Below are 25,585 nucleotides of genomic sequence, written 5' to 3'. Positions count from 1 at the left end.
TGCTATTTAATGCCTCCTTTTACATATTTCAGTGGATCAGACTAGTGATTATATCCATAACTTGGCTGCTATATAAAATCCCCAATAAACAGGTCTGAAGACGCAATCATTCCAAATTAAACTTGCTGCTTTCAGGTGCAAGAAATCAGGAGCTAGAATAAAGTTTAGAACTATTAAAAGTTCATTTCATGCTACCTATACACACAGAAATAAGACCTACTAACAGTAAAGGCAAATTGGCACCAGATAAGACTCAACAGACTTCCAGCGAGGCTGGACTTAGGTCTCTTATGAGGGTGTAGTAATTCCACACTGATGATGCATTTTACCCCACCCCTGGATTCACCTTGGTCGTCTTCTGTAGTTACAGTGGGGCAAAAAAGTATTTAGTCAGCCACCAATTGTGCAAGTTCTCCCACTTAAAAAGATGACAGAGGCCTGTAATTGGCATCATAGGTAGACCTCAACTATGAGAGACAAAATGTAAAAAAAAAAACCCCAAACAATCACATTGGCTGATTTGGAAATAATTTATTTGCAAATTATGGTGGAAAATAAGTATTTGGTCAATATCAAAAGTTCATCTCAATGCTTTGTTATATATCCTTTGTTGGCAATGACAGAGGTCAAACATTTCCTGTAAGTCTTCACAAGGTTGGCACACACTGTTGCTGTTATGTTGGCCCATTCCTCCATGCAGATCTCCTCTAGAGCAGTGATGTTTGGGGGCTGTCGCTGGGCAACACGGACTTTCAACTCCCTCCAAAGGTTTTCTACGGGGTCGAGATCTGGAGACTGGCTAGGCCACTCCAGGACCTTGAAATGCTTCTTACAAAGCCACTCCTTCGTTGCCCAGGCGGTATGTTTGGGATCATTGTCATGTTGAAAGACCCAGCCATGTTTCATCTTCAATGCCCTTGCTGATGGAAGGAGGTTTGCACTCAAAATCTCACGATACATGGCCCCATTCATTATGTCCTGTACACGGATCAGTCGTCCTGGTCCCTTTGCAGAGAAACAGCCCCAAAGCATGATGTTGCCACACCCATGCTTCACAGTAGGTATGGTGTTCTTTGGATGCAACTCAGCATTCTCTCTCCTCCAAACACAACGAGTTGTGTTTCTACTAAACAGTTCTGTTTTGGTTTCATCTGACCATATGACATTCTCCCAATCCTCTTCTGGATCATCCAAATGCTCTCTAACAAACTTCATACGGGCCTGGACATGTACTGGCTTAAGCAGGGGGACACGTCTGGCACTGCAGGATCTGAGTCCCTGGCAGCGTAGTGTGTTACTGATGGTAGCCTTTGTTACGTTGGTCCTAGCTCTCTGCAGGTCATTCATTAGGTCCCCCGTGTGGTCCTGGGATTTTTGCTCACCGTTCTTGTGATCATTTTGACCCCACAGGGTGAGATCTTGCGTGGAGCCCCAGATCGAGGGAGATTATCAGTGGTCTTGTATGTCTTCCATTTTCTAATTATTGCTCTCACAGTTGATTTGTTCACACCAAGCTGCTTGCCTATTGCAGATTCAGTCCTCCCAGCCTGGTGCAGGTCTACAATTTTGTTTCTGGTGTCCTTCGACAGCTCTTTGGTCTTCACCATAGTGGAGTTTGGAGTGTGACTGTTTGAGGTTGTGGACAAGTGTCTTTTATACTGATAACAAGTTCAAACAGGTGCCATTGATACAGGTAATGAGTGCAGGACAGAGAAGCCTCTAAAAGAAGAAGCTACAGGTCCGTGAGAGCCAGAAATATTGCTTGTTTGTAGGTGACCAAATACTTATTTTCCACCATAATTTGCAAATAAATTCTTTCCAAATAAGCCAATGTGATTGTTTCGGGGTTTTTTTAACGTTTTGTCTCTCATAGTTGAGGTCTACCTATGATGCCAATTACAGGCCTCTCTCATCTTTTTAAGAGGGAGAACTTGCACAATTGGTGGCTGACTAAATACTTTTTTGCCCCACTGTACCTTGGTAATCTTCTATAGCTACCCTTTCTTACCCATCTCCAGTTGTCAACGATGTATAACTAAAAGATAACATAAATTAAGAGCCAAATCAGAATGGACTAGAGCCAGTTGTAGTGCTATATGTTATTCTTCTGAGCTATCCAATGTTACCTAGAACAGCAGCCCCCAACCTTTTGGGCACAGGGTCCGTTTCCATGGAGAAAGGTTTTTCTGTGGATTTGGGGGGGGGGAGCATGGTTTTGTGTGCTGCCGGCATCCTGCAGATGGGGCTTCGCTTGTTTACAGAGTCTGGTATATTGTGGGCTGATGTTGGTCCACGGAGTGGGGAGGGGTTAGGGCCCCTGGCCTAGAAGAAACTTCCTAGGGTGTCTTTCAAACCATTTCAAGCACAAATACTTCAGAAAATGTCATACCCCAAGTGCAAAATTGCTTGAGTGCAAAATGTGCTTTTCCAAGAATTTGAAAATGTTTCAAGCTTGTAATAATGCTTCATATATTATGTTCTGAGTATGAAACAGATGGTTTCATATTCAAAGCAGTTTTGTACTCAAGATACAAATGGTGCAATATCTTAAAACTTCCCTTGTGGTCTTCAGAAATGTGGGTTTATGCATGATAAGAGGCTATGCTGTTCTGAATTCTGGGAATTGTAGTCCCACCATACCTGGAGGCACCAACTGAGGAAGGCTAAAAAAAAGTTTAAATAAAAGGTAAAGGTTTCTCCTGTTCAGTTGTGTCTGACTCTAGGGAGCAGTGCTCATAGTAAAAAAAAAATCCCAGTTAATCATTGTCTATCCATTAAACTCTATTAATGTCGTTTTCTTTAATCTTATTTAATTTCAGACTATCAAAACTATCCAAGTCAATTTAAAAGAAGAAGTCATCTATTACAAGTTTAAAACATCCTTTTTTGACATATTTGTAAGTATTCTGCTGCAATTCTCTTTTTTTTAAAAAAAAATAGGAGGCTTTTTTTGTCAGAGCAAATTATTACTAAATAATTCACATGGCTGTTAAAACATATCAGCTGTTGCATTTTGTAGAATTATTTTTAAGTCTCTAAAAATCTTATACTGCCAGCAGTTTACATAGTTTTCTATTAATTTAATTCACTCAGAAATAATTGTATTTCTCAGAACTTCATTATTGTTCATAAATATGTTGTATATTCATTTTTATTAGCTCTTGGCTTTTTTCCGGTTCTCGGTACTACTACTTGCATATGCTGTTTTTAAACTCCGTCATTGGTGGGTCATAGCGGTAAGAGAAAATTATTTACAAAATATGTTTAATTATATAACTTTGTAGCTTTCCAAGCTGCTCTTGTAATGGATTTTCTTTTTTCTTTCTCTTCTCTCCTCTTCATCCTCAAGATCACTACATTGGTGTGTAGCACTTTCCTGATACTGAAAGTTATCTTCTCAGATGTGAGTTCATGAAAAAAATGGGTTCTATTTGAAATTTTGCAGCCACCTTTCTAATGGTTGGAGCAGATTAAAATATTCCATATTAGCTCATGGGAATTTAGTTCCCTTAAGTTTAGTTTCCTTCATTAAGATTCCAGTGGTGGTAATGGGATTGGAGGTGCAAAAGTGTGCTTAGAAATAAGTACTTTATTCATAACAGCAGAGCTTCCAAGATGGTGAATAATAGTCTTTAAGAAATACTGAATATATTAACCTTCGTTAAGCTAACACCCTCCAAATGTGTTGGCTGTAATCCCCATACACATTTAGTGATTACAATTGAGGCTACTAAGTGAAACTGCAGTGAGGCTCATGATCTTATTTCAGCTTCCCTTGGCAAACTTGTAAAGATCATAAATACAAAGATTGATTGTACAGTAACTTTTTCATCACCATCATAACTGCAAACAATGCTAAATGAGACAGTTACTGTATGAAGTCTAGCTATAGTCGGTGGTCATTATGCCTGAAATGTATGAAGGTTGTAGATCCAATCCAACTGGAAGGCTCTAATGTTAAGTGATCTCCAATACATGCCTTGAAAACTTCTCTTCTTCTTTTCTTTCTTCATGAAACAGCTGCTGACCAAAGGGGCATTTGGCTACCTTCTGCCCATTGTTTCCTTTGTCCTTGCCTGGCTAGAAACATGGTTTTTGGATTTCAAAGTCTTGCCGCAGGAGATAGAGGAAGAACAATGTGAGTCTCTTTATCCAGTGAGGGCGGGTGTGTTAAATAAAGCTGACCTTCCACCTATTAAAGTGGTGTTATCAGCTTTCTTGATGAGGCATTCTGACCAGAGACTTCCTTGTAGAATTCAGGGAAGCATTTGCTACTTTAAACCCAATCTATTTTAAGACTTTTTGTTTTTTAATAAGCTACCTCTTAACTATAAGAAGGAGGAAGTTAGAATTTACCCATGACAAGTCCTTTCTTTCTGTCTCGTTTTATTTTGTGACATACTGCAATGTATGTAAAAATGTAAAGATGGTGGGACTAAGATGTCATCTTTAATCTAGAAATATAACGAGATTGCTTAGATGAAAAAAGCTCTCTGTTGTTTTAAGCAGTTGCTTTTGAGATGCGACAGGCAGATAGACTAAGCTGAAAAGTTATAGTAGTTTGGCCAGCTGCTATACAAAAGCAAAAAATCTGTTTTTCTGAATTTAAACATGCTACAAAGAGTTGCAACAGAATGTACAGGTTCATGATCTGCTATGATATAATTAGATTTTTATGTGACTTTGATGTTGTGATCATGATTTGCAGTTGTTTGAAAAGCAGATGAGTTAGTGGTCTGGCAACTTTTTAAAATACTGTTCAATAATCATGCAATCTCTAGACTTGCATTCTGGAAGAAAGACTGGGGATTTTAGCATGAGGATATTGGAGTAGGCAGTATGTTTGTCTTTATTTTCCTATTATCACCCCTAAAGTATGCTGGTAACAATTTCTAGTTTGTATTAAAAATAGGAAGCCCTGGTTTTAACATTGTACCTATCCTTTGGAGGTAATATTATTCTAACCAATCCAGTACCAGCAGGGGTTTTTGGATTCTGGTGATATATACATTTGAGAAATAAATGGGTAAAATTGTTGGAAAATAAAGAACTGGTAGGTGTTTCATTATGAGGCACTTAAAAAATATTAATAGGAACTTTCACCCTAAGTCATCATATGAACTGTTGCTTGACAGTATGTAGGATTCATTTGTTTGTAGTAATCTCAATTGCTAGATCAGTGAACAGCCAGCCAGACCAATGTGTTTTCCTAAAAGTCTTCATCACTGAATGATTGCTAATCTGAATTGAAAGAACGAAATTGCAGTTTTCACTCTAATTTGCTTTTTAGTCTTACATCGATAGATCTTCCATGAAGTCCATGTCAGTCCTTCATTAGACCAGCCTCTCCTAATTAGGCATTAAATTTTTTAATCTTTCTCACCAGTGAACAATGAACAATTTTCTGAGTCTTTCATTTTCACCTGGACTTCAATGAAAATTATAGTTCTAATTTGTGAAATAGTCTAATTTCTAAGAAGATTGCTCACTATTTTCCAATATGATTTTCCCTTTCATTTGATAGGCTTTCTCATGCCATATATTGTGTAGACTGAGCAATAAGTATCACAAGATAATGACCAAGCCAACCAGCTTTTCTCTTCTCTTCTTTTCAGGGTATGTGGCTGCTCAGGCTGCTGTGTCTCGAGGACCACACTTTTATTCAGGAGCACTTTCAGATGGCCAGTTCTACTCTCCTCCAGAATCTGTTGCAGGTGACTGATATTTCTTCCTCTCAAACACTTGCTAACCAACTTTTTATAATGATCAGTTTAAGAGTTGGTCTGACGGAGAACATAGAAGTTATAAATTCACACATGACATTCAGACATGATTTCTCTTTTGTCAGCTGCAGTCCCTTTTCCCTTAACAGCTAACACAAATATGACAAAACTGTTTCACTTCTCTGTTAATAAAAAGAAGGAGCAGACATAAAAGGGAAAAAGTTTGTACACTCTGGATATGTTTTAACAACTGTTTCCTAACACATTAATGTGCTTCCAGCAGGTAAAGTCTGCTATGAACCCCAAATCCTTATATGCACAGAAACCTGCCCAGGGTTTTTTCATAATTTAGCATCCAGATTATACCTAACCTCAACAGAATTAGATGGAGGAAATTGATGCAATGTTTATTGGAACATTTGACAGTTCTGCAGAATTAGCATACAATTATGTAATCTGCAAGCCGCCTTCCTTTACATGAATCACATTCATATAGCAGATAAGCCTAAGTGCTATTGCTATTTTAGGTCTACCTTCTAGTTGTAAGACAAACCATTAATTCATACAGAAAGAACAAGGATTAGTTTTTCTTCGGGTTAGTGATTTTTATACCTTGACATATTCTAAAAGCAAACTCCTGACTGAGTAACCCAAACTGGAATTTAAATATTTAGAATACATAAGAGGAAATATCTAGAATTTCCTATTTTTTGTTTTATTTTCTCCTAGAATAGTCGGTTTTGTCAAGAAATTCTAGAGCTAGAAATGCTCCTTCCTACTTTACACATAATACTTCTAAAAGTCATTTCCAAACTTGTAAATATTTATTTATTTTTCTCTCTAATGCAGGATCAGATGAGTCAGATGATGAAGTTATGGGGAAAAGCGCAGCAACTGCTGAGGTATGCCTTAACATAGCAGAATCCTTTGGGGCTGTCATATTTTGGGTTTTATTTTTCTGTTTTCATATAATAAAATGCATGCTATTGTTCTTATCTATTTGCTATTCTGTTGGGTGTCCAATCTAAATTGCATAATGGAATGGTAATAACATAGAAGCAAAAGATAAACAAGAGTACAATAGAGGGCAGCAACCCATAATAGTAATGGAAAAGAATCAGGTGTCATTTAGTAATGCCACCTCACCCATCTATCTATTCTACTGTGAAGGTATATTAAATCCCTTTGCTCATCATTTCAGTTCACATACAGCTAGACATGTGATGGGTTTCTGAAATATCCAAGGAAATATTTCCCAGGACAGGCGCTCAAATGTACTCTGTGGTTTTTATTCTGAGATATCTCAGCATTTATCACAGATAGATGTTTATCCAAACACTGTGCCTAGAAGAACTTCCTGATTAGTTGCAGTGATCAGATGTTATATATCTGCATGTATCAAATGTGCAGATGTTTGGTGTGGATTTATGCAAACAGTATATTTAAATAATAACTTATTTATATTAACTTCATACAAATTTTGTAAGTAGGGTGTAGTATCTTACCTCTTGGAGAACCCTGTGGCTTTCAGAAAAATCTGAAATCTCTTCTGTTGTTTGACAAATATGCTTCCTTAAAGCAGAGCATCAAACAAACCTATATCAGTGATTGACTCTTTCCTGCAGAAATTTCAATCATCACTGGGCATCCCAGACCTTGGATGTCCCAACTTTTTCTCTAGCCTGGGCCACATTGAATGAAGAGGAATTGTCTTGGGCTGCATATAAAAAAATATAATATACTTAATGTATATAAACCACAGAATCAAAAGTTTATGGTCTTGTGGGGCCACATTACTAGTTGGGCTGGGCCACATAACAGACCTCTAGTTGGACATGCCTATCCTAGATTTATTAGAAAAATCTACTTGTCTCTTGTTTTTGTTTCTTGTTATCCACCAGGGGGCAGGATTGTCCTGTCTAATATTTTCTACCAATTTCTCAAAGAAGCTCCATAAACTCAAACGTTTTTGGTACAATAGTAGCATGCCGGTCCTATTGTGACATGGACAAACAATTTGTATTTGCTTCCCTGAATGAGTAATAGGTTTTTTGTTTTTAATATTAGGAGAAATAAAACAGCAGTGATGGTAGCCTGGTGCCGATTTAGATTGGGAGAGGTAGCTTTTGAAAAAGCTGTAAGGCATAAAGGCTGGACTTGCTTATTGAATATTTATGGAAAGATTACTGAAAATAAAAAAATATTCAACTCACTTAAAATAAAGAAGGAAGGTAGTTTTTCCTAATATAACCTGGGGGAAGGGAGGGAAATTATCCTTAAATTCAACTTGAATTTGAGGTAAAATTTACATCCATTCGGAGGGAAGTAACAGTGGGGTAGCCCAAGATTCCGTTTTAGGCCGAGTATTCTTCAATATCTTCATAAATGATCTAGATGAGGGAACTCAAGGGGACTCATCAAATTTGCAGACAACACTAAGTTGGCAGGAATAGCCAATACCCCAGAAAACAAACAAAAGATCCAAAAAGATCTTGACAGACTTCAACACTGGGTCCTGTCTAACAAAATTAAATTCAATAGAGTTAAAAATAAAGTTTTATAGTTAGGTAAGAAAAAACACCTGTATAGGTATAGATTAAGTGAAACATGGCTTAATGTCTATAATTGTGAGAGGGATCTTGGAGTCCTAGTGGACAATCACCTAAATATGAACCAACGGTGTGCGGTAGGCAGTCAAAAAAGCCAATGCAATCCTAGACTGCATTAATGGATAGAATCAAGATCACATGAAGTTCTAATACCAGTTTACAAAGCCTTATTAAGACAACACTTGGAATACTGCATCCAGTTCTGGTTACCACAATTAAAAAAGATGTTGAGACTCTGGAAAGAGTGCATAGAAATGCCCCCCACCTCCCCCCCCAAAAAAATGATTAGGCAGCTGGAGGACTAGGCGGCACATGATAGCTATTTTCCAATATTTGAGAGGCTAATAAAAAAAAAAGAGGGATCAAATTATTTTCCAAAGCACCAAAAGACAAGAGAAGAAACAATGGTTGGAAACTAACCAAGGAGAGAAGTGACCTAGAACTAAGAAATTTCCTAATGCTGAGAGCAATCAACCAATGGAATAGCTTGTCTTCAGAAGTTGTGAGTGCTCCATCACTGAAGGCTTTCAAAAAGAGACTGGATAACCATTTGTCTGAAATAATATGGGGCCGTGATGGCAAACCTATAGCACATGTTTCACAGGTGGCACACAGAGCCACCTCTGCAGTCATGCAAGCCATTGCCCTATGTCAGCTCCAGCGCATATGCGTGCTCCAGCCAGCTGATTTTCTGCTTAATCCTCCCCAGACTTCAAGAAAGCCTCCGGAGCGTGGGGAGGGCGAAAAGGGGCCTACCGGAAGTTCGGAAACAGACTGTTTCCGCTTCCTGAAGACCACCGAGGGAGGCCATCTTCGCCCTCCCCAGGCTCCAGGAAAGCCTTTTGAGCCCGTGGAGGGCGAAAAACGGGCCTACCGGAAGTTTGAAAACAGTTTCAAGGAGGCTTTCCTGGAGCCTGAAGAGGGTGAAAACGGCCTCCTCCGGCCCCCCAAAGGAAATACCAAGCTCAGCTTGGCAGCGAGCAGCACACCAACAGTGGGGGGGGGGGAGCATGTGGGAAGTTTTGCATGTATGCGCATGTGGGGGTGTGCTTTGCATTATGGGTGCCGGCACGGATGTGCCCCATCGCACGCGCACGCTAGCATTTGTGGCACCCAACAACAAAAAGTTTAGCCACCACTTATATAGGAGCTCCTGCTCAAGCAGGGGTTTGGACTAGAAGACCTCTGAGTTCCCTTCCAACTCTAATGTTCTATGTTCTACATTCTTGTTTTCAAGAAATCTGATTTTATACTGATTCAATGGACAACAAGAGTTTCTTCTTTCATTCATTCTGAAATGGCACCTGTCTTAGAATTTGATCACTTTGACTTCCAGGAACAGCATGGGGATATACAGAGTGCAGATGGTAAATGAAGGGAAGTCTTTGGTGCTGCATGTAGCCAAGAGTATCTCCTTGTATCATACTAGATTAAATTAAGTCTTGATCTAATGAACTTCAGATATCAACATCTGCTGGGTATAAAGTAAATTATGTGCTGCTAAGATTAATTCCATATTTTGGCCTAGGAGAGAGAATATGTCCGGCAAGGCAAAGTAGCAATGGAGGTGATGGATCAGATCTTAACCCAAGAAGAAAACTGGATTTTTGAGAAATGCACAGTAAGTTTACATTTCTGTGCTGGCAGAAATCCTAGAACCAGTCATGTCACTTGGAAATGGCACTATTTGATTTAGAAAAAGCAGTGCTGAGGTTTTGTGATATTTTCCTGTATCCTGTATTACTGGTGCAGGATCATTACTTTATCATTCTTGCATTGAGACCTCTCAGATAAATTTTAATAAGGACCTGATATCCTCCTGTCTCTCTGGTTTCAGTTTTTATGAAGTTTGCTGTAGAGCAAAACTTAATTTAAAAATGATAATAATGAGGACCTTCTGAATAAGCCTGAATTTTAGACGTAGAGTATAATATTTCATGTAGACCAGGGGTGTGCAAACGTGGGAACTTTAAGACTTGTGGACTTCAACTCCCAGAATTCCTCAGCCAGCCATGCTGGCTGGGGAATTCTGGGAGTTGAAGTCCACAAGTCTTAAAGTTCCCAAGTTTGGACACCCCTGATGTAGTCTATGTAAGCCGCCTGCAGGATTCTATTTCTCAGGAGTAAAATCTGAGCATAACCACCTGTAATCTTCCCCTATTAATATTTATCAAAGCAAAATAAAGGTAGCTGTAGCAATAGCACTTAGACTTATATACCACTTCATAGTGCTTTACAATACTCTCTGAGCGGTTTACAATGTCCTCATTTTACCAATGTGGGAAAGATGGAGGGCTGAGTCAATCTTGAGCCAGTCAGGATTGAATCTGGCTGTAGGCAGAATTTCCCCACTATACTGCATTCTAATCACTGCACTATCGGAGATATACAATATATAATTGGTTAACAGACAGAGTTTGTCTGGATTCACTTGGCACCAAATTCTTGATGGAAAAGCAAAATGTTCCTGTGGATATAGTGGATAATAAAAGTTCTATACACTTTTGTTAAAATGCCAGGTTTTGAAGATGTAAAAAAATCAGACCAAGATTAATCACTTGGAGAATTTTTTCCACCTTGAATACAACATTATAGGCTGTACAATTAAATTGAAAAACAAATTGAAGTCTTTGAGGAGGAAAAAATAAAAAACTTACAAAAATATGGTTTATATACCCGTTTATAAGTAGCGATGTGGCTGTGTTTAGAATTAACCAATATCCAGACTGATATTAAATAGTAATCAGTGCACACCTGTCATCAATTAAAATTACTCTGATCAAGCCCATATAAAGTTTAGCTGTTCTGCTAGAATTTTTCTGAATTTACTCAGTTGCCTTTTACAACCAAAACCATGGTCTCCAAAGAGCTTACAATGGTTGAAGAGATCTCATTATTGGAAGGTATCAGTCAGGACAAGAGTTCAAAAATATTTTTCCAGGCATTGGATATACCATAGCATACAGTGAAGACCATCATCAACAAGTGAAGAAAATATGGCACAGCAGTGATGTTACCAAGAACTGGATGTCCCTCCAAAATTGAAGAAAACTAATCTGAAGCACTGCTAAGAGGTCTACAGCAGCATTAAAGGAGCTGCAGGAATTTCCTGCAAGGATTGATTGTGTAATACAGTACATGACAACCATCTCCCGTATTTGTCATATGCCTGGGCTATGGAATGGCAAGACATAAGCCTTTTCTTACAAAGAAAAACATCCAAGCCTGCCTGTATTTTCCAAAACCTATCATCAAGTCTGACAAAAGCATGTGAAAAAATGTGTTATGGTCTGATGAGAACTGTAGGGCCATAGTTCCAAAAAGTATGTTTGATGCAAAAACAATACTGTGCACCACCAATAATGCACCATACCACACAGTGAAGCACAAAGGTATCAGCATTGATGCTTTGGTGCTGCTTTTCTTCAGCTGAAATGGGGGCTTTAGTCAAGGTGGAGGGAATTATGAAAAGTTCTAAATATCAGTCAATTATAACACAAAGCCTTCAGGCTTCTGCTAAAATGCTGAAGACAAAGAGAAATATCACCTTTAACAACAATGACTCAAAGCATATCTCTTAATCAACAAAAGAATGGTTTCATTAGATGAAAATCAAAGTTTTGGAGTAGCCCAGCCCAGATCTGAATCCAATTGAAAATATGTGGGGGATTTGAAGAGGGCTGTGCACAGGAGATGCCCTTGCAATCTAACAGATTTGGAGCACTTTTTCAAGAAAGAATGGGTAAAGATTCCCAAGGTAAGACGTGCCATGCTGATGGGCTCCTACCGCAAAATACTGTCATTAATGACTGAATGATGTCATAAAATCAAAAGGTGTTTCAACAAAAGCAATAGTATTTAGACTTATATACTGCTTTGTGGTGCTTTTACAGACGTCTCTAAGTGGTTTACAGAGTCAGCATATTTCCCCCAACAATCTGGGTCCTCATTTTACCCACCTCGGAAGGATGGAAGGCTGAGTCAACCTTGAGCCAGTGAGATTTGAACTGCCAAACTGCAGCTAGCAGTCAGCTGAAGTAGCCTGTAGTGCTGCACTCTAACCAATGTGCCACCTCAGCTGTAACAAAGTATTAATTTAAAGGGTATGCACCAGGTGTGGGTTACTGCCGACATTACTGCCGGTTCAGTGCCTCAAAAATTTTTGCAAATAAATTACATTTATGCATTTGCAAATAAAAACATATGTGCATGCGCAAAACCTTTAAAAATGGGGGGGAAATACATTTTTGCACTGAAAATTGCAGAACCAAAAAACAAGATGGCCGCCCCATAGGAGAACTGGTTTGGGGGCACGGCAGGCCCGGGTTGGTGCCGGTTCCAGCGACCCAGCCCTCCAGGTTACTACCAGTTTGGCCAAACCAGTCCGAACTGGTAGGAACCCACCTCTGGTATGCACACTTATGCAACCACATTTTTGTGTTTGTTTTTTTCACCTGAAAGTTATTAGTTTGTTTTTCAATTGACTTGTACAGCTTATATGTTATATTAGAAGCAGAAAATTCTAAAGTGATTTATTTTGGTCTTGTTTGTTTGTTTTTACATCTCAAAACCCTGGCATTTTATACCACTGTCAGTCATAATTTAAATAGTTACACCTACTCCCTGTCTTTTTTTCCTGTTGAATCACTACAACCTCTGAGATTAACCAAGAATGCTGTTTTAAGTAGTTCATCTGTGTGCCAAATTAGGCCAGCCAGGGCATATACTAAGAGGCTTCTTGGTGGCTTCACTCTCAACTAGAGTAATTGTCTTGGATGCTCAGGGATTAGATAATTTACAAAAGCAGTGGAAATTGTTATATAGCGGTTGTTGAATCAGATAAACAAGATAGTATAGGATTGCTTGTTGTTTAACCTTGGGGCCAGCTCAATTAATAAAAAAGGAGGGGAGGGGGAAATCCTACAATCCTGGAAATTTTCATGAGACAGTAAAAGGACAAATATTGAACTCATGTGACTTTTAATACTTCTTGTGCAGGACTTTGGGGATACAATTCATTTTCTCGAAATGCCATTCTATGGCAAGGTTTTCATCCTAAAGGTAAGGTGCTTTTCAGCTTTCTTCCAAGTTTTCCAGCCATCTTTCCTTTCCATTCTTACACTTTTTGTTGAAAATGGGAGCGAATAAAGATGGGCAGATACAATCTATATTTTGAAAGAGATGCTTTTTTGAATGGCTGGAGGTGAAGATACTCTGGGGTGATTGCTTACCACTGTGGGGGGCACCGTTTTACGGTGGCTCTCCTCCTACCTGTCGGATCGGTTGCAGTTCGTATTGACTGGAGAGCAGGGATCGACCTTGTGGGGTGCCCCAAGGTCGGTTCTCTCACCCCTCCTGTTCAACATATATATGAAACTGCTGGGCGAGATCATCCGTGGTTTTGGGGTATGGTATCATCAATATGCTGATGATACCCAACTTTTCATCTCTAACCCAAACCACCCAAACGATGCCCTTGACGTGATGTCCCGATGCCTGGAGGCTGTGCGGATCTGGATGGGGAGGAACAGGCTCAAGCTCAATCCCTCCAAGACTGAGTGGCTGTGGTTTCCGTCATCACAATTTGTGCATCTTGTTCCATCTTTGATGATAGGAGGAGAAATTTTACGCGGCTTAGTTTAGAAGAACACCTGACGGCCGTGACCAGGGGGGCCTTTTACCAGGTTCGCCTGGTACGTCTGTTGTGCCCCTTCCTGGATTGGGATGCTCTGTGTACAGTCACTCATGCCCTCTTCCTTTCTTGCCTGAACTACTGCAGTGCTCTCTACATGGGGCTGCCTTTGAAGAGCACCCGGAGGCTTCAGCTGATCCAGAATGCGGCCACGCGGGTTATCATGGGTTTACCTAGGTGCTCCCATGTTACACCCCTTTTAGGCGGCCTGCACTGGTTGCCAGTTGTTTTCCGGGTACAATTCAAGGTACTAATTATGACCTTTAAAGCGCTCCATGGCTTAGGCCCAGGGTACCTGCAAGACCACCTACTGCCATCAGTAGCCTCCCACCGTCCAGTGCGATCCCACAGTTGGCCTCCTCAGGGTGCCGTTGGCCAGACAGTGTCAGCTAGCGACCCCCAGGGGGAGAGCCTTCTCTGTGGGAGCGCCTTCCCTCTGGATTGAGCTGCCCCCGGAGCTTCGCATAATCCCCGACCTCCGGTCCTTCCGATGCGCCCTAAAAAGTTGGCTTTTCCAGCAAGCTGGCCTGGCCTGAACAGAATAAAATAAATGCTTGATTTAATTGTTAATTTTAATCCAATTTTTAAAATGTTATTGTTCATACTAATTGGGTTTGTTGGATACTCTATCTAATTTCTTTTTAACTTTTGTAATATGTGTTTTTTTAATGTACGCTGCCCTGAGTCCTTTGGGAGAAGGGCGGCATATAAATCCAATAAGCAAACAAACAAACTCTGCGATACATATATTTCTTTTTTTGTGTCTAGCTGTTATGTTATTATTTTCAGCACTTCTCTCAATGATGTTGTTTATTTGAGAGATTTTAAATTGGGGTATGAATGCATTTCAACTCCCATCAGGACTGACTGACATGACTATCAATTAGGGATGATAGGGAATTGAAACCCAACAACCTCTGAGCATCACAGGAGTCTCAAATGAATATTCCTTTTAATTATTGCTTTAGTGAGTGTTGAGGATATACCATTAAATGAGGCACTGAGGTGTTTAAGCTCATCCTTCAATTTCCACTGACTGGTTAGGAGGCAGAGACTCTGAAATGTAACCTGTGTCCCTCATTTGCAGGCTATTCTACAATGTCCAGCTGAGTTAGTATACCAGGAGCTGATTCTTCAACCAGAGAAGATGGTCCTATGGAATAAAACTTTACTAGCATGTCACGTAAGTCTTTCCAGACAGACCTGTATCCGAAAGTTATTATTCACTTATCACTAACATTATTCTTAGTATTATTATTATCTCTCTAACACCCCAAGCTGAAATTCTGAACTATACGTGGCTCTTCTTGCTATGAACTGTTATCTTCAGAAAATGATTGAGAGAGGTAGAGGGATGTTGGGTTTCTTAGGTTATTTTGGGCTTTTCTTTTCAGTAGTCATGAAGCACACTTACTCATCCTTTTGTTTGCTAAAGACACTTTTGCTGTTTGATGCCCCTTGCATGAGCATTACACATTAAGATTGAAAGGCTCAAAAACACAATCTCCCACTGAATTAATGCATAATTTATAATTTTTAAAATAAATATTTATAAAATAAGAGGATCTTTGAAATGCTACAGAGTTACCCAGGATTGGCTACTTAGATTTCATTTTTATCCATTGGTTTCTGCCAGCAGCAAGTAATTTTCTGCTTTATTTAATGACAAAATCTATCACTTTTCCTTTGTCTTGTGCTCTCCAAATATATTGATTCAGAATTTATTCTGTTACCAAATTAAATACATGAATGTTTATAATACCAGTCAGCGATAGTGTTTTTCTTCGGTGTAAGTATGGAAGTTAATTTTGTGAACCTACCTGAAATTAATCATCATTGTTCTGATTTCTTTGCAAGTCAAAGTTCCTTTACAAAGAAATCATGCCAAGGAAATGCTCTAAACTAGCTTATGTTGGCAGACGCAGGAAAACCTTCTGTTTTCTTACCAGATCTTGGAACGGATTGATGATAACACAACTGTATCCTATGACGTGGCAGCTGGTGCCGCAGCTGGTGTTGTCTCTCCTAGGTAAGTTCTAATTCAAACTATATTTTTCACTATTTCATTTCAATGAGCTGATGTTTCATGTGTGCTCTCTTTACAAATCAAGAGATTTTGTGAATGTGCGTCGGATTGAGAGAAGAAGAGACCGATACATTTCATCAGGGATGGCAACAATTCACAGCTTGCGCCCTCCTACATCCAAATACGTCAGGTATGAAAATCATATTGTTGTCCTATATTAGTGAAGGCTAATCTTTTCGGTAATGAGTGCTCAAACTGGAACATGCATGTGCATGCGCCGGAAAGCTGAAGACCAGCTGGCCAGCTGCCTGTTTTTTGACTATTTTTTTTGGGGGGGGGGCTGTTTTCAGGCTGCTTTTCAAGCGGTTTTCAGGCCATTTTGGGGCTGGATTTTTTGGCTGTTTTTGGCCGTTTTTCAGGCCAACAACAGCCTGGAAAATGACCTGGAAAATGGCATAAACATGACCCAAAAATGGCCTGAAAAAGGCTTGACAGCTTGGAAAAGGCCCAAAAATGGCTTGAAAGGGGCCTGGAAAACATCCCGAAGAACTGCCTATTGTTAGGCCGCTTTTCAGGCCGCTTTCCAGCACTCTGGTGCCCGCGAGGACCAACAGGTGTGTGCCCACAGAGAGGGCTCTCCATGCCACCTCTGGCACGCGTGTCATAAGTTCACCATCACGATCCTATATCATCCTAGAAGCATTTGTCCAATACACAGGTAGGAAAGGGTAGAAAAAAAATATTTTTCAATTATAAAGCCTTTAGTTACTGTCTGCATTGGCAATGAAAAAAAAATACAGTAAAGAGCTTCCTATATAACAGCATTTTCTAAGTAATATGTTTGCTTTTGACCTTCAGCAACAGTGAGGAGAAATAATTTAGTGTTCATTTGATAATAATTTTAAATAATTGAGGAACATTCTTGGATGTGAACAGTATTGTATGGTAGTAGCTTATATATACTTGGGGATTCCCCAGTATGCATAAGTGAAGTCTCCTTATTTTATTTATTATTAAATTTATTTGCTGCCCATCTCATTTCAAAGCAACTCTGAGTGGCTTACAGCATGAACACATTTACATTGTCAAATATAAGTACACCCAATAAAATCACAATACAAACAATAAAATCATTGAGCAAAATGGAGAAGGGGGAAATTAAATACACAGAGGAGGGGAGGGGGGATTAACTTTTAAGTAACGTCCACCTGCAGTTTGAAGCTCCCCCATTGGGGACCCAAGCCATCTGGCAGGATCAGATCTTAAGGTTCTTACGGAAAGTCAGCAGGGTGGAAGCCAATCTTGCCTCAGGGGCTATGATATTTCAAAGGGTGGAAGCCATAGCAGAGAAGGCTCTTCTCCTGGACTTTTGCCATCCCAAATTCCTTGACTGATGGGATCTGCATTATGCTCCTCTGCCTTAATTTGATCAAAGACCAGCAAAGAATGCATAAGCATATTTGTAAGGAATACATCAATTAAAAGAGAGAAAAAGAGAGAGAATCTATGCTGAATGACTTCCAGAACTGTGGGAAGTTAAGCATCTATACTCCAATAGCCATGCTGGCTGGGGGTGATAGTGATTATAAATTAGCATAGTATAGGAAGTCCTCGACTTACAACAGTTCATTTAGTGACCGTTCAAAGTTACAATGACACTGAAAAATGTGACTTACAACTGTTTTTCAGTTATGACCTTTGCAGCGTCCCCATGGCCACGTGAACAAAATTTGAACTCTTGGCAACTGATTCATATTTATGAGTGTTACTGTGTCTCACCGTCATGTCATCTTTTGCGACCATCTCAAAAGCAGAGTCAACGGGGAAACTAGGTTCATTTAACAACTTGTTTACTGACTTATCAAGTGCAGTGATTCACTTAGCAACTGTGGCAAGAAAAGTCGTAAAATGGGGCAAAACTCACTTAACAAATGTCTCACTTAGCAACAGAAATTTTGGGCTCAATTGTGGTCATAAACTGAGGACTACCTGTGCAGTAACCAATTGGCCATGCAGTCCTAAATATTTATAGCATTTTTATTTGTCTCGTGTAGTGTTTTGTACTTTTCAATTTATAAGTAATACATGTGAAAAGTATTTTTAAAAGCAAAGAACAAAATTCCCACTCCAAATATTTTCCAAAATTTCTGAAAGGTAGTCGAGTTCACGTTTTGATTATTCTTCAAAGTGAAAAGGAATTTTCAAAATAGGTATTTAGGATAGCTGTAGCACTTTCTTAGATACCTTGTTCCTTTTGTATAGTTAACTAAAACTTGCTACAATGGTGGTCTTGGGGAAATTTAGGGAAAACGGCAAACTATTCAGTTTTCTGCTTCCCGGAAGAATAGAAATTTGGAGATTTTCTTGTATCAGCAGAAATTCTTGAATTTTATGTCAGTACCCTAGAGTTCGTTCTGCTAAAACAAATGGAACAATTATAGCACTCGTCCTTCAGAATAGTTTCTATGGTCTTTCGTGTGTGCCTGTAATAAAGGCTGCATGAATAAGACACACCTTCTGATTTTAATGCAGAAGCCATCCCCTGGGACGGTGCATTTCAGAGCTTCCTACATAAAAGCATTTTCTGGCAATTAGTTTGTTTTTGGCCTCTGTATAATGTCTTGTGACAAGCAAACTCCAGTTGTGAGCAGTTTCCAACAAGGCCTCTTTGTTATCCTGCTTTCTGCCTCGGGTGACCAGTCAGGGTGTCTTTGTTCAGCACCTTTATTTTTTCTGAGTAATAGCATTAAAACATCATTGGCCTTTAACTCAGAATTTGCGTAGCAATTGGAAAGATATATGAGAGGGGCTGCCTTCATTTCACATGTCAGTGTGCATTATCAAGTGTTGGGTATCTTTATCCTATTCAAGGAAATTGAGTTTCTGGTATTCAAAATGTTCTGTTTAAAAAAACCAAGTTTTTTGCATCTGTTATCAAGATACCAAATACAGATAAGAACGGGGACCTTTTCACCCATTTCTTTTTCTCAGTATTTAAACTTGTGGGATATTCCTTGAAGGACATCCTTCATGATGAGTAGTCTAAGCAATCATGGGGTCCATATTCATTTGGTTGAAAGGACACTGGGACTTACGGACATATCTGTATTAATGCTTTATTTATAAATGCACTGGTAAGGCATAATCAATGCAAATCAGCACTGTTCCTGTGGTTGGTGGCTTGCTCATAACTAATTTCCAATGAAATGCAGCTTATAGATTTTTTTTTTAAAGTCAATAAATTTGCAAAATCTTTAATAGCATGGCCTGGATCTAGGGTCACTGACAGTTGCTTTCCCATCTGAAGTAGTTTGGGTGTCATTATCTTCATAATGGCTGGTCCCCTCTTTAGCACTCCATTGATGGAATGTTCATAAGGAAATTCCAAGCCAGTAGCTTATTTGTACTAGTTTTAAATTGCTGGAGGCGGGATTGCAGTTGAACTAAACCAATTAATGATTCTAAAAGGGCATCATTAAGGGGGGAAGGGTATAATGATAGTGATAATGCTTAATTTGTTTTCATAATGTAAATGTACATTGCCTTGAACCCTTCTATTCAATGGTTGGTCTGCCATTAAACTAAAATTTATCCTAATTTTTTATGCCCTCTCAGTATATCTCCAACATTATTTATGTTTTTGGCTTTTCTCAGAGCAGAGAATGGCCCAGGAGGTTTTGTTGCCCTGAAATGTCCCACCAATCCAAATATTTCTACCTTGTTTTGGATACTCAATACGGACCTTAAGGTAAAGTGTATTTTATCTTTATAGGTCTTGATTTAATACAGGCTTAAAATTACAAATTGGTCTATTGTGCTTTACTGTATTCTAATATTTTTCAACACAACTGGCTGGCTATTACTGCATTGTCTTTGGCTCCTTGGTGCTTGTGGGACATACCGAACAAAATGTTACATGGATTGTATAACAACCTAGATTCTGTTGCAATACATACTTTACTTCCTGCAGTTCCTAGGAGATTCACTGTTGTATAAATATCACAGATTAATTCATACATACTCAGGAATTTTGCAAAATGACATCCCACTGATCTTTTTATTCTAATTGGTAATATGAGTCTGGGAGCCATGGTGGTGTAGTGGTTAGAATGCAGGCTAATTCAGCTCACTGCCAGGAGTTTGATCCTCATTGGCTCAAGGTTGACTCAGCCTTCCATCCTTCCAAGGTTGGTAAAATGAGGACCCAAATTGTTGGGGCTACATGCTGACTCTGTAAACAGCTTAGAGGGGGCTGTATAGCACTATGAAGTGGTCTATAAGTCTAAGTGCTATTGCAAATGTTATTCTAATCTACAATATAGATATTTTTTGATATCCATAAAGTACTGTGATTACACAGTCTATGTAAAATACGAAGTTTCCAATATGGGTTGGATTCCGTTTCCTACAGTGGAAGTTTTTCGTTCCAGGTTAGTTTTGTTTAGTTCCAATTGCTTTGATGCCACAGTTCCCTCTTTAGAGATTCATGGGAGAAATTAGTGGTGTTCTTCCTTATTAGAACACTCAGTAGTGCCATTTTTAATTATTTCCTGGCTTCAAAAAACTGTTGTAACCAGAAGAAATTGGGAGAAGAAATAAAAATGGTGAGAATATGCTAATTAACCTATGCCTCTCTAATAAATAAGTCATCGTTTGTTTAAGTGAACTCAATAATAGCTCAATTCTGCAATTTCTCCCATCACAACGCTTACATTATTCTAATCTTATGGTTAAAAATGGAACTATATTGTGATTGAAAACTATGCTTTGTATGCCAAATGTAGATTTCATTTCTAAATACACTTGACAAAAAACATTGCCAGAAATCCTAAAGTTCTGCTTGAAATTAGTGTAGATGAAATTGAACTAGATGGACATAGTTATATAAAGTAAGTTCCTGGATTCTTAGTTTTGTTTATTTTAAAGAGAGAAAGTAGCCATAGTTTGTGGTTAACCTCATTTACTCAGTAATGCCTCAGGTAAAACTGAAGTTAGATGGCAGAACTGGGAAAGATATTGCTGTATCTGAAGAGGCCACAATTATGTACCAAATATTTTATAATTTGACTAGATTAGACAAGACCAATGAGCGTTAGAATATATAAGCATTAAATTGATGTGTTTTGATTTGCTTGTTTTGTCCTATAGGGTCGGCTTCCCCGATATCTAATTAACCAAAGCTTGAGTGCCACCATGACAGAATTTATGTTCCACCTGCGTAAACGAATTATGGATATCACCTCAAGATCTAATTCTTAAAATTTGGTTTAACATTGCCTTTTGAATGTTCTGTGAACCTATCAAGGCCCAAAGAAGTGGATATTTCTTCCTACTAGTTGAAAAAAGTTATTTAGCTGTCATTCAGGATAAAAATGAAATATGAGCATGTGGCTGGTGATGTCAATGTATAGACTCAGGAAGATAATCATGTGGGAAGAGGAGATAAGATGGTGGTTCAAAACAGAACATATTGAAGAGAAAAATTAGGATAAAATATTTGAGATCTTTTGCTGATGATCAAAGTTAACACTGCAGTTGTGCCAAATTAATTCATGAACGTAATTGCAAAACCCTGTTGCTTAATCCCTAATACTTCTCTATCTGTCCCTTTTTTTCTCCCTTTACATGGTCATACTATTTCTGACTAGTATAAACTCATAAACACATTCAAATGTTACCATCAAATAATCTTGCATATGACGTAATATGGTTGGAGTGCTGCAGAATAAGCCAGATAATTTTCTAATCACTGTTGTATCAACTCTGGACCCTCCACTTTTCTAAACAATGATGTACCCCTTGAAATCAGAGGACTGAATTGCCCAAAGGTGTGACCATAATTTGACTGTGTGTTCCTGAAGAGGCAATGGTTTCAGGAAATGAAATTCCAATTATCTCCATTGAATACATGGGTTAGAATTGTGCTTCAAATTGGTGTGCACTTTTCTGGGCTGCTGTTCTCATTCTATCATGATTTTTATATATATATATATATTTCTTATTTCCGAGAATATGAAGAAGGCCCCATCTCTGCAGAACTGAACCTTCTACAGTGGCTGACATTTCATAGTTTGATTATGGTATTCCATTCTGTTGTGAGTAGGCTGGAGGACTTGCCAAAATATATATTCTGTGTGTTCCTAAATGACTTCTTAATCCAGAAATAGTGAATTCCAGCCCTTGTCTTCAAGGACATATGTTAAGTGCAAGAGAAGCTTACTTGAACTACTTATTTTCCTTGCCGTGACAACATCATGAGGCATGTGCTGGATTTGCCATAATAAAGAATGGACCTTCTTAAGGCAAAGACAAGAGCTATCATCAGAGCATGAGGATTGTGCTTCCTTAAAGTAGATACTTGTGGTCCATCTTCTTCCTCCAAAATTTATTTTCATGCAAGGTAATTCCTTAATAAAAGCAGGTCCTGAAAAGACTTTAGGATATGAACCGGACTAGCAGTTCCATCTGTCCTATATATATATATATATATATTGCCTATCACTATTGAAGTGAAACCTTACTGCATATCATCTCCGGGAATAAGGAAAGTCATAAACAAGAAGCTGCTTCAAAATATTTTTTTTAGATAACCTGCACCACCATGAAATATGTGAATATATTCTCATTTTTAAAGATTAGCAATTAATATTATTTAATCTTCAATTTTAAACATTCTGGATATCATTGGGAAGTGGCTTGTATTTTTTTGTAAATCTAACACAGATTTCTTTGCCTTTACACCTCATTTAAAAAGCCACTTGAATAAAAAAAACATGCCTTTTGCTTCAAATATTTGAGAATTAATCAAATAAAGTAATAATAAAAACTTCACTGTCTCAATGTGTACTTCTTTTGAGCCTGATGTATCTTTTTATGTTTAGCTTTGCTAATCTAATCTAAATCTAATCTTTGTTTTCATTATTCTAAATAAGTTTTTGCTTTTCTGTGTTATGCAGTTAGTGGGGTTTTATATATATCTAACATGACCCAAAGCCTGCTTTCTCATAAATACATGTGTTCTATTATAACTTATCCTTCATACATATATATGTGATTTTCTTTATTTTATTGTATTTACATAATCTTGTGAGAAAGAAGTAACAAAGGCCCTTGTGGTATACCTTAAAAGAAAACACAAAATGATCTAATGTATAAAATAGAGGCCACAGAACTATGCCCTAATAAATTATTATCCTTTTAGATGTAGATTAATGTGGTTATTAGCTCAATTAAAACCAGTTACACATTTTGATATCTCACTTTGTGGTTTACACATCAAAACTGTTTAATAAACATAATAGAGCTTGCCATCTACTTAACAATATGACATCCAAATTCAGAATTTCTATAGGAATGTAGTTTGAAGTTCTATGCTGCAAACAAGCCACTTCTATGTGCAAGAATTTTTGTTCAAGCTGGAGGTGGGCTGATTAAAAGACAGAATTGCCTGAGATTGTGGTATGAACTAGAAGTGGGTATTGAAACTGATCCAAAAAATGGAGAGAACCAATGGAGCTATTTAAACTGATTTGGCTATCATGAAGGGGGCAATGAGTAATTTTTGTTAGCAATTGTCCAATAAACAGGAGGAAGAAAGATGCAAGCTTTTCTGCCTCACTACTCAAAGTAGCCATAGCTCTTGAAATGAGAAAGATTTCAGTATGTCAGGATTGTAACCTACAAGAACAGCTGCTTATTAAGAAATATCTTAGTAACATCTTAACAAGAATTCTATTATTTAATAACATTCCAGTGAAGCCAGAGCTTTACCCTTCAGTTGTTAAACAGTTAGAAAAGAAGCTATGGAACATTATTTCAATTATAAGCAACTATGGTAGATTATTATATGCACAGATGGAAAGATTCAACACTCACCACTATGAGCAATGGTTGTTGAAGCTGAATTGGCTACATTTTGCTGAAATGGATGAATTGTTTTCTTTGATTAGAGAAAAAAATGTATCTACATTATTGATGATTGGAAGCCTTTCATGAATTTTTTGCACACAAATGAGCTTGCAATTTATGGGTTTGATGATTAGACTCAATAGATTGTAGAAAGTATAATAAGATGTAGCTTTAACAATAGATATTAAAATATATTTGTACTTATAACTGCTGTGAAGAATATCAGAAGCCACTTCTATCCTTTTTCTTTTTTCCTTTTACTTTGTTTATACTGTATTAGTCTGTATTTGTTTATACTGTGTTAGTTTTTATTTTCTTGTTTAAAAGTCATAAAATATATATAATATAGCAACCCTAGGGCAGATAAATGTTCTGACTCCCAAACCAGCCTTATTCAATCAACATTTATAGCTATTAAAAGTACTGTAAAATATAGACCACATGGAAATTTCACTCTTTCATTTAAATTCTTATAAATTCCTATTTTCTGAGCGATAGGGATGCAGAATTGTAAGAATGCAATGCATATGAAACATATTCTAAAATTGAATGTGTTTTGCTGGTGCTTTGTACATAAACCATAAACTATAGCCTAGGACAAAAAGAAAGAAAAAATCCCAAACCAATACAGCAATTTAATCGACATTGTGCCCTGTGAACATCTCTTCCATCTGCTTTCATAAGTATTTGTTGTGATGTCACAAATATATAATCGAAGATCACCTGAAAAAGGGGGGCTTATTTTCTTGCACTTCTCAGGATGTAAAATTTTAGGTGAAGGGAGTGTGATTCATGTACCACAACAATTACCTCAATTTTGTTATTGAAGCTAGACAACTTTTATTGCAACCTGACATTCAGATGTCTTGGTGTTTGTAGGCCAATATGAAGTGGCCAGGATCGGAAGGTCCCATCTAGAAACAGGCAGACTGGGAAAAGCCATTTAAAATATTTGAGGGGCTGCTTTTTTTTCCTTTGCAAGACTTGGAAAGCTACCAAGGCAGAAATTTATCTAGCTTAGGCATTCTTGCTTGGCATAAATCCCCCACTGAAATCAAGATGATACCAAACACAGTGTTTGATTTCAGAAATGATGTTCACTTTTGTTTTGGCAAGTCAGCATTACAGTCTCATACCAATCATATATCATGGTTGTAAAATGAGTCCCATCTGTGGTCTTGGGTATACTGGGTACTTTGTCTTCAAAAAGTTACAAGATAACTTACAACTAGATGAATTCTTTGATCCAGAAGTCTTTGGGGACATTAGGAATTTTGAGTGTCAAGAGCACTGTCAGAAACTGGCCACCATTTTGTGGAATGACCATTTAAAAAACCATGTTCTAAAAGTCAAATTAATATGGGAATTGCTCACTGTTCAGCATCCTAGCTTACCTGGTGAGGTACATTTCCTGACAAGCATGGGCATACAGCCTCCTTGTATTTTTATTTTCTAATTATGCCCATGGAGTTTAAGTGAAGGTCATGGCACCTCTTCCATTTTTTAAAAAAAATAAGGGAATAAACAAAATCAAATCGGGCTCTAACTGGTACCAGGTTAGATAAGTGTCTTTGCACCTCCTAGAGGCACGTCATTATTTAATACTGCTTTAATAGGTCTTGAAGAA

At 38.1% G+C, this 25,585-nt stretch overlaps 1 protein-coding gene across 2 annotated transcripts in view; it reads left to right on the top strand.

Moving 5' to 3' along the window:
* The window catches only part of STARD3 (StAR related lipid transfer domain containing 3), a 45,628-nt gene that overhangs the window by 17,433 nt on the left and 2,610 nt on the right, over window positions 1-25,585 (top strand). The window contains exons 3-15 of one of the 2 annotated variants that reach the window (XM_081932139.1): window positions 2,820-2,897; window positions 3,159-3,236; window positions 3,350-3,403; window positions 4,021-4,138; window positions 5,616-5,714; window positions 6,573-6,625; window positions 9,861-9,953; window positions 13,331-13,393; window positions 15,112-15,207; window positions 15,974-16,053; window positions 16,136-16,240; window positions 19,705-19,798; window positions 21,199-22,876. In XM_081932139.1, coding sequence (XP_081788265.1) covers window positions 2,820-2,897; window positions 3,159-3,236; window positions 3,350-3,403; window positions 4,021-4,138; window positions 5,616-5,714; window positions 6,573-6,625; window positions 9,861-9,953; window positions 13,331-13,393; window positions 15,112-15,207; window positions 15,974-16,053; window positions 16,136-16,240; window positions 19,705-19,798; window positions 21,199-21,309 — 1,122 coding nt within the window. In that variant the 3' untranslated portion in view covers window positions 21,310-22,876. Of the gene's footprint in view, window positions 1-2,819; window positions 2,898-3,158; window positions 3,237-3,349; window positions 3,404-4,020; window positions 4,139-5,615; window positions 5,715-6,572; window positions 6,626-9,860; window positions 9,954-13,330; window positions 13,394-15,111; window positions 15,208-15,973; window positions 16,054-16,135; window positions 16,241-19,704; window positions 19,799-21,198; window positions 22,877-25,585 lie in introns of those variants that run through there. The other variant, XM_081932140.1, reaches the window with a different exon arrangement.

Source organism: Natrix helvetica (assembly GCF_964273705.1).
Source record: "Natrix helvetica genome assembly, chromosome: Z".
NCBI classification, from domain to species: Eukaryota; Metazoa; Chordata; class Lepidosauria; order Squamata; family Natricidae; genus Natrix; species Natrix helvetica.
Note: the sequence above shows the minus strand (reverse complement) of the source record. Positions and strands in the feature narration are given on the sequence as shown.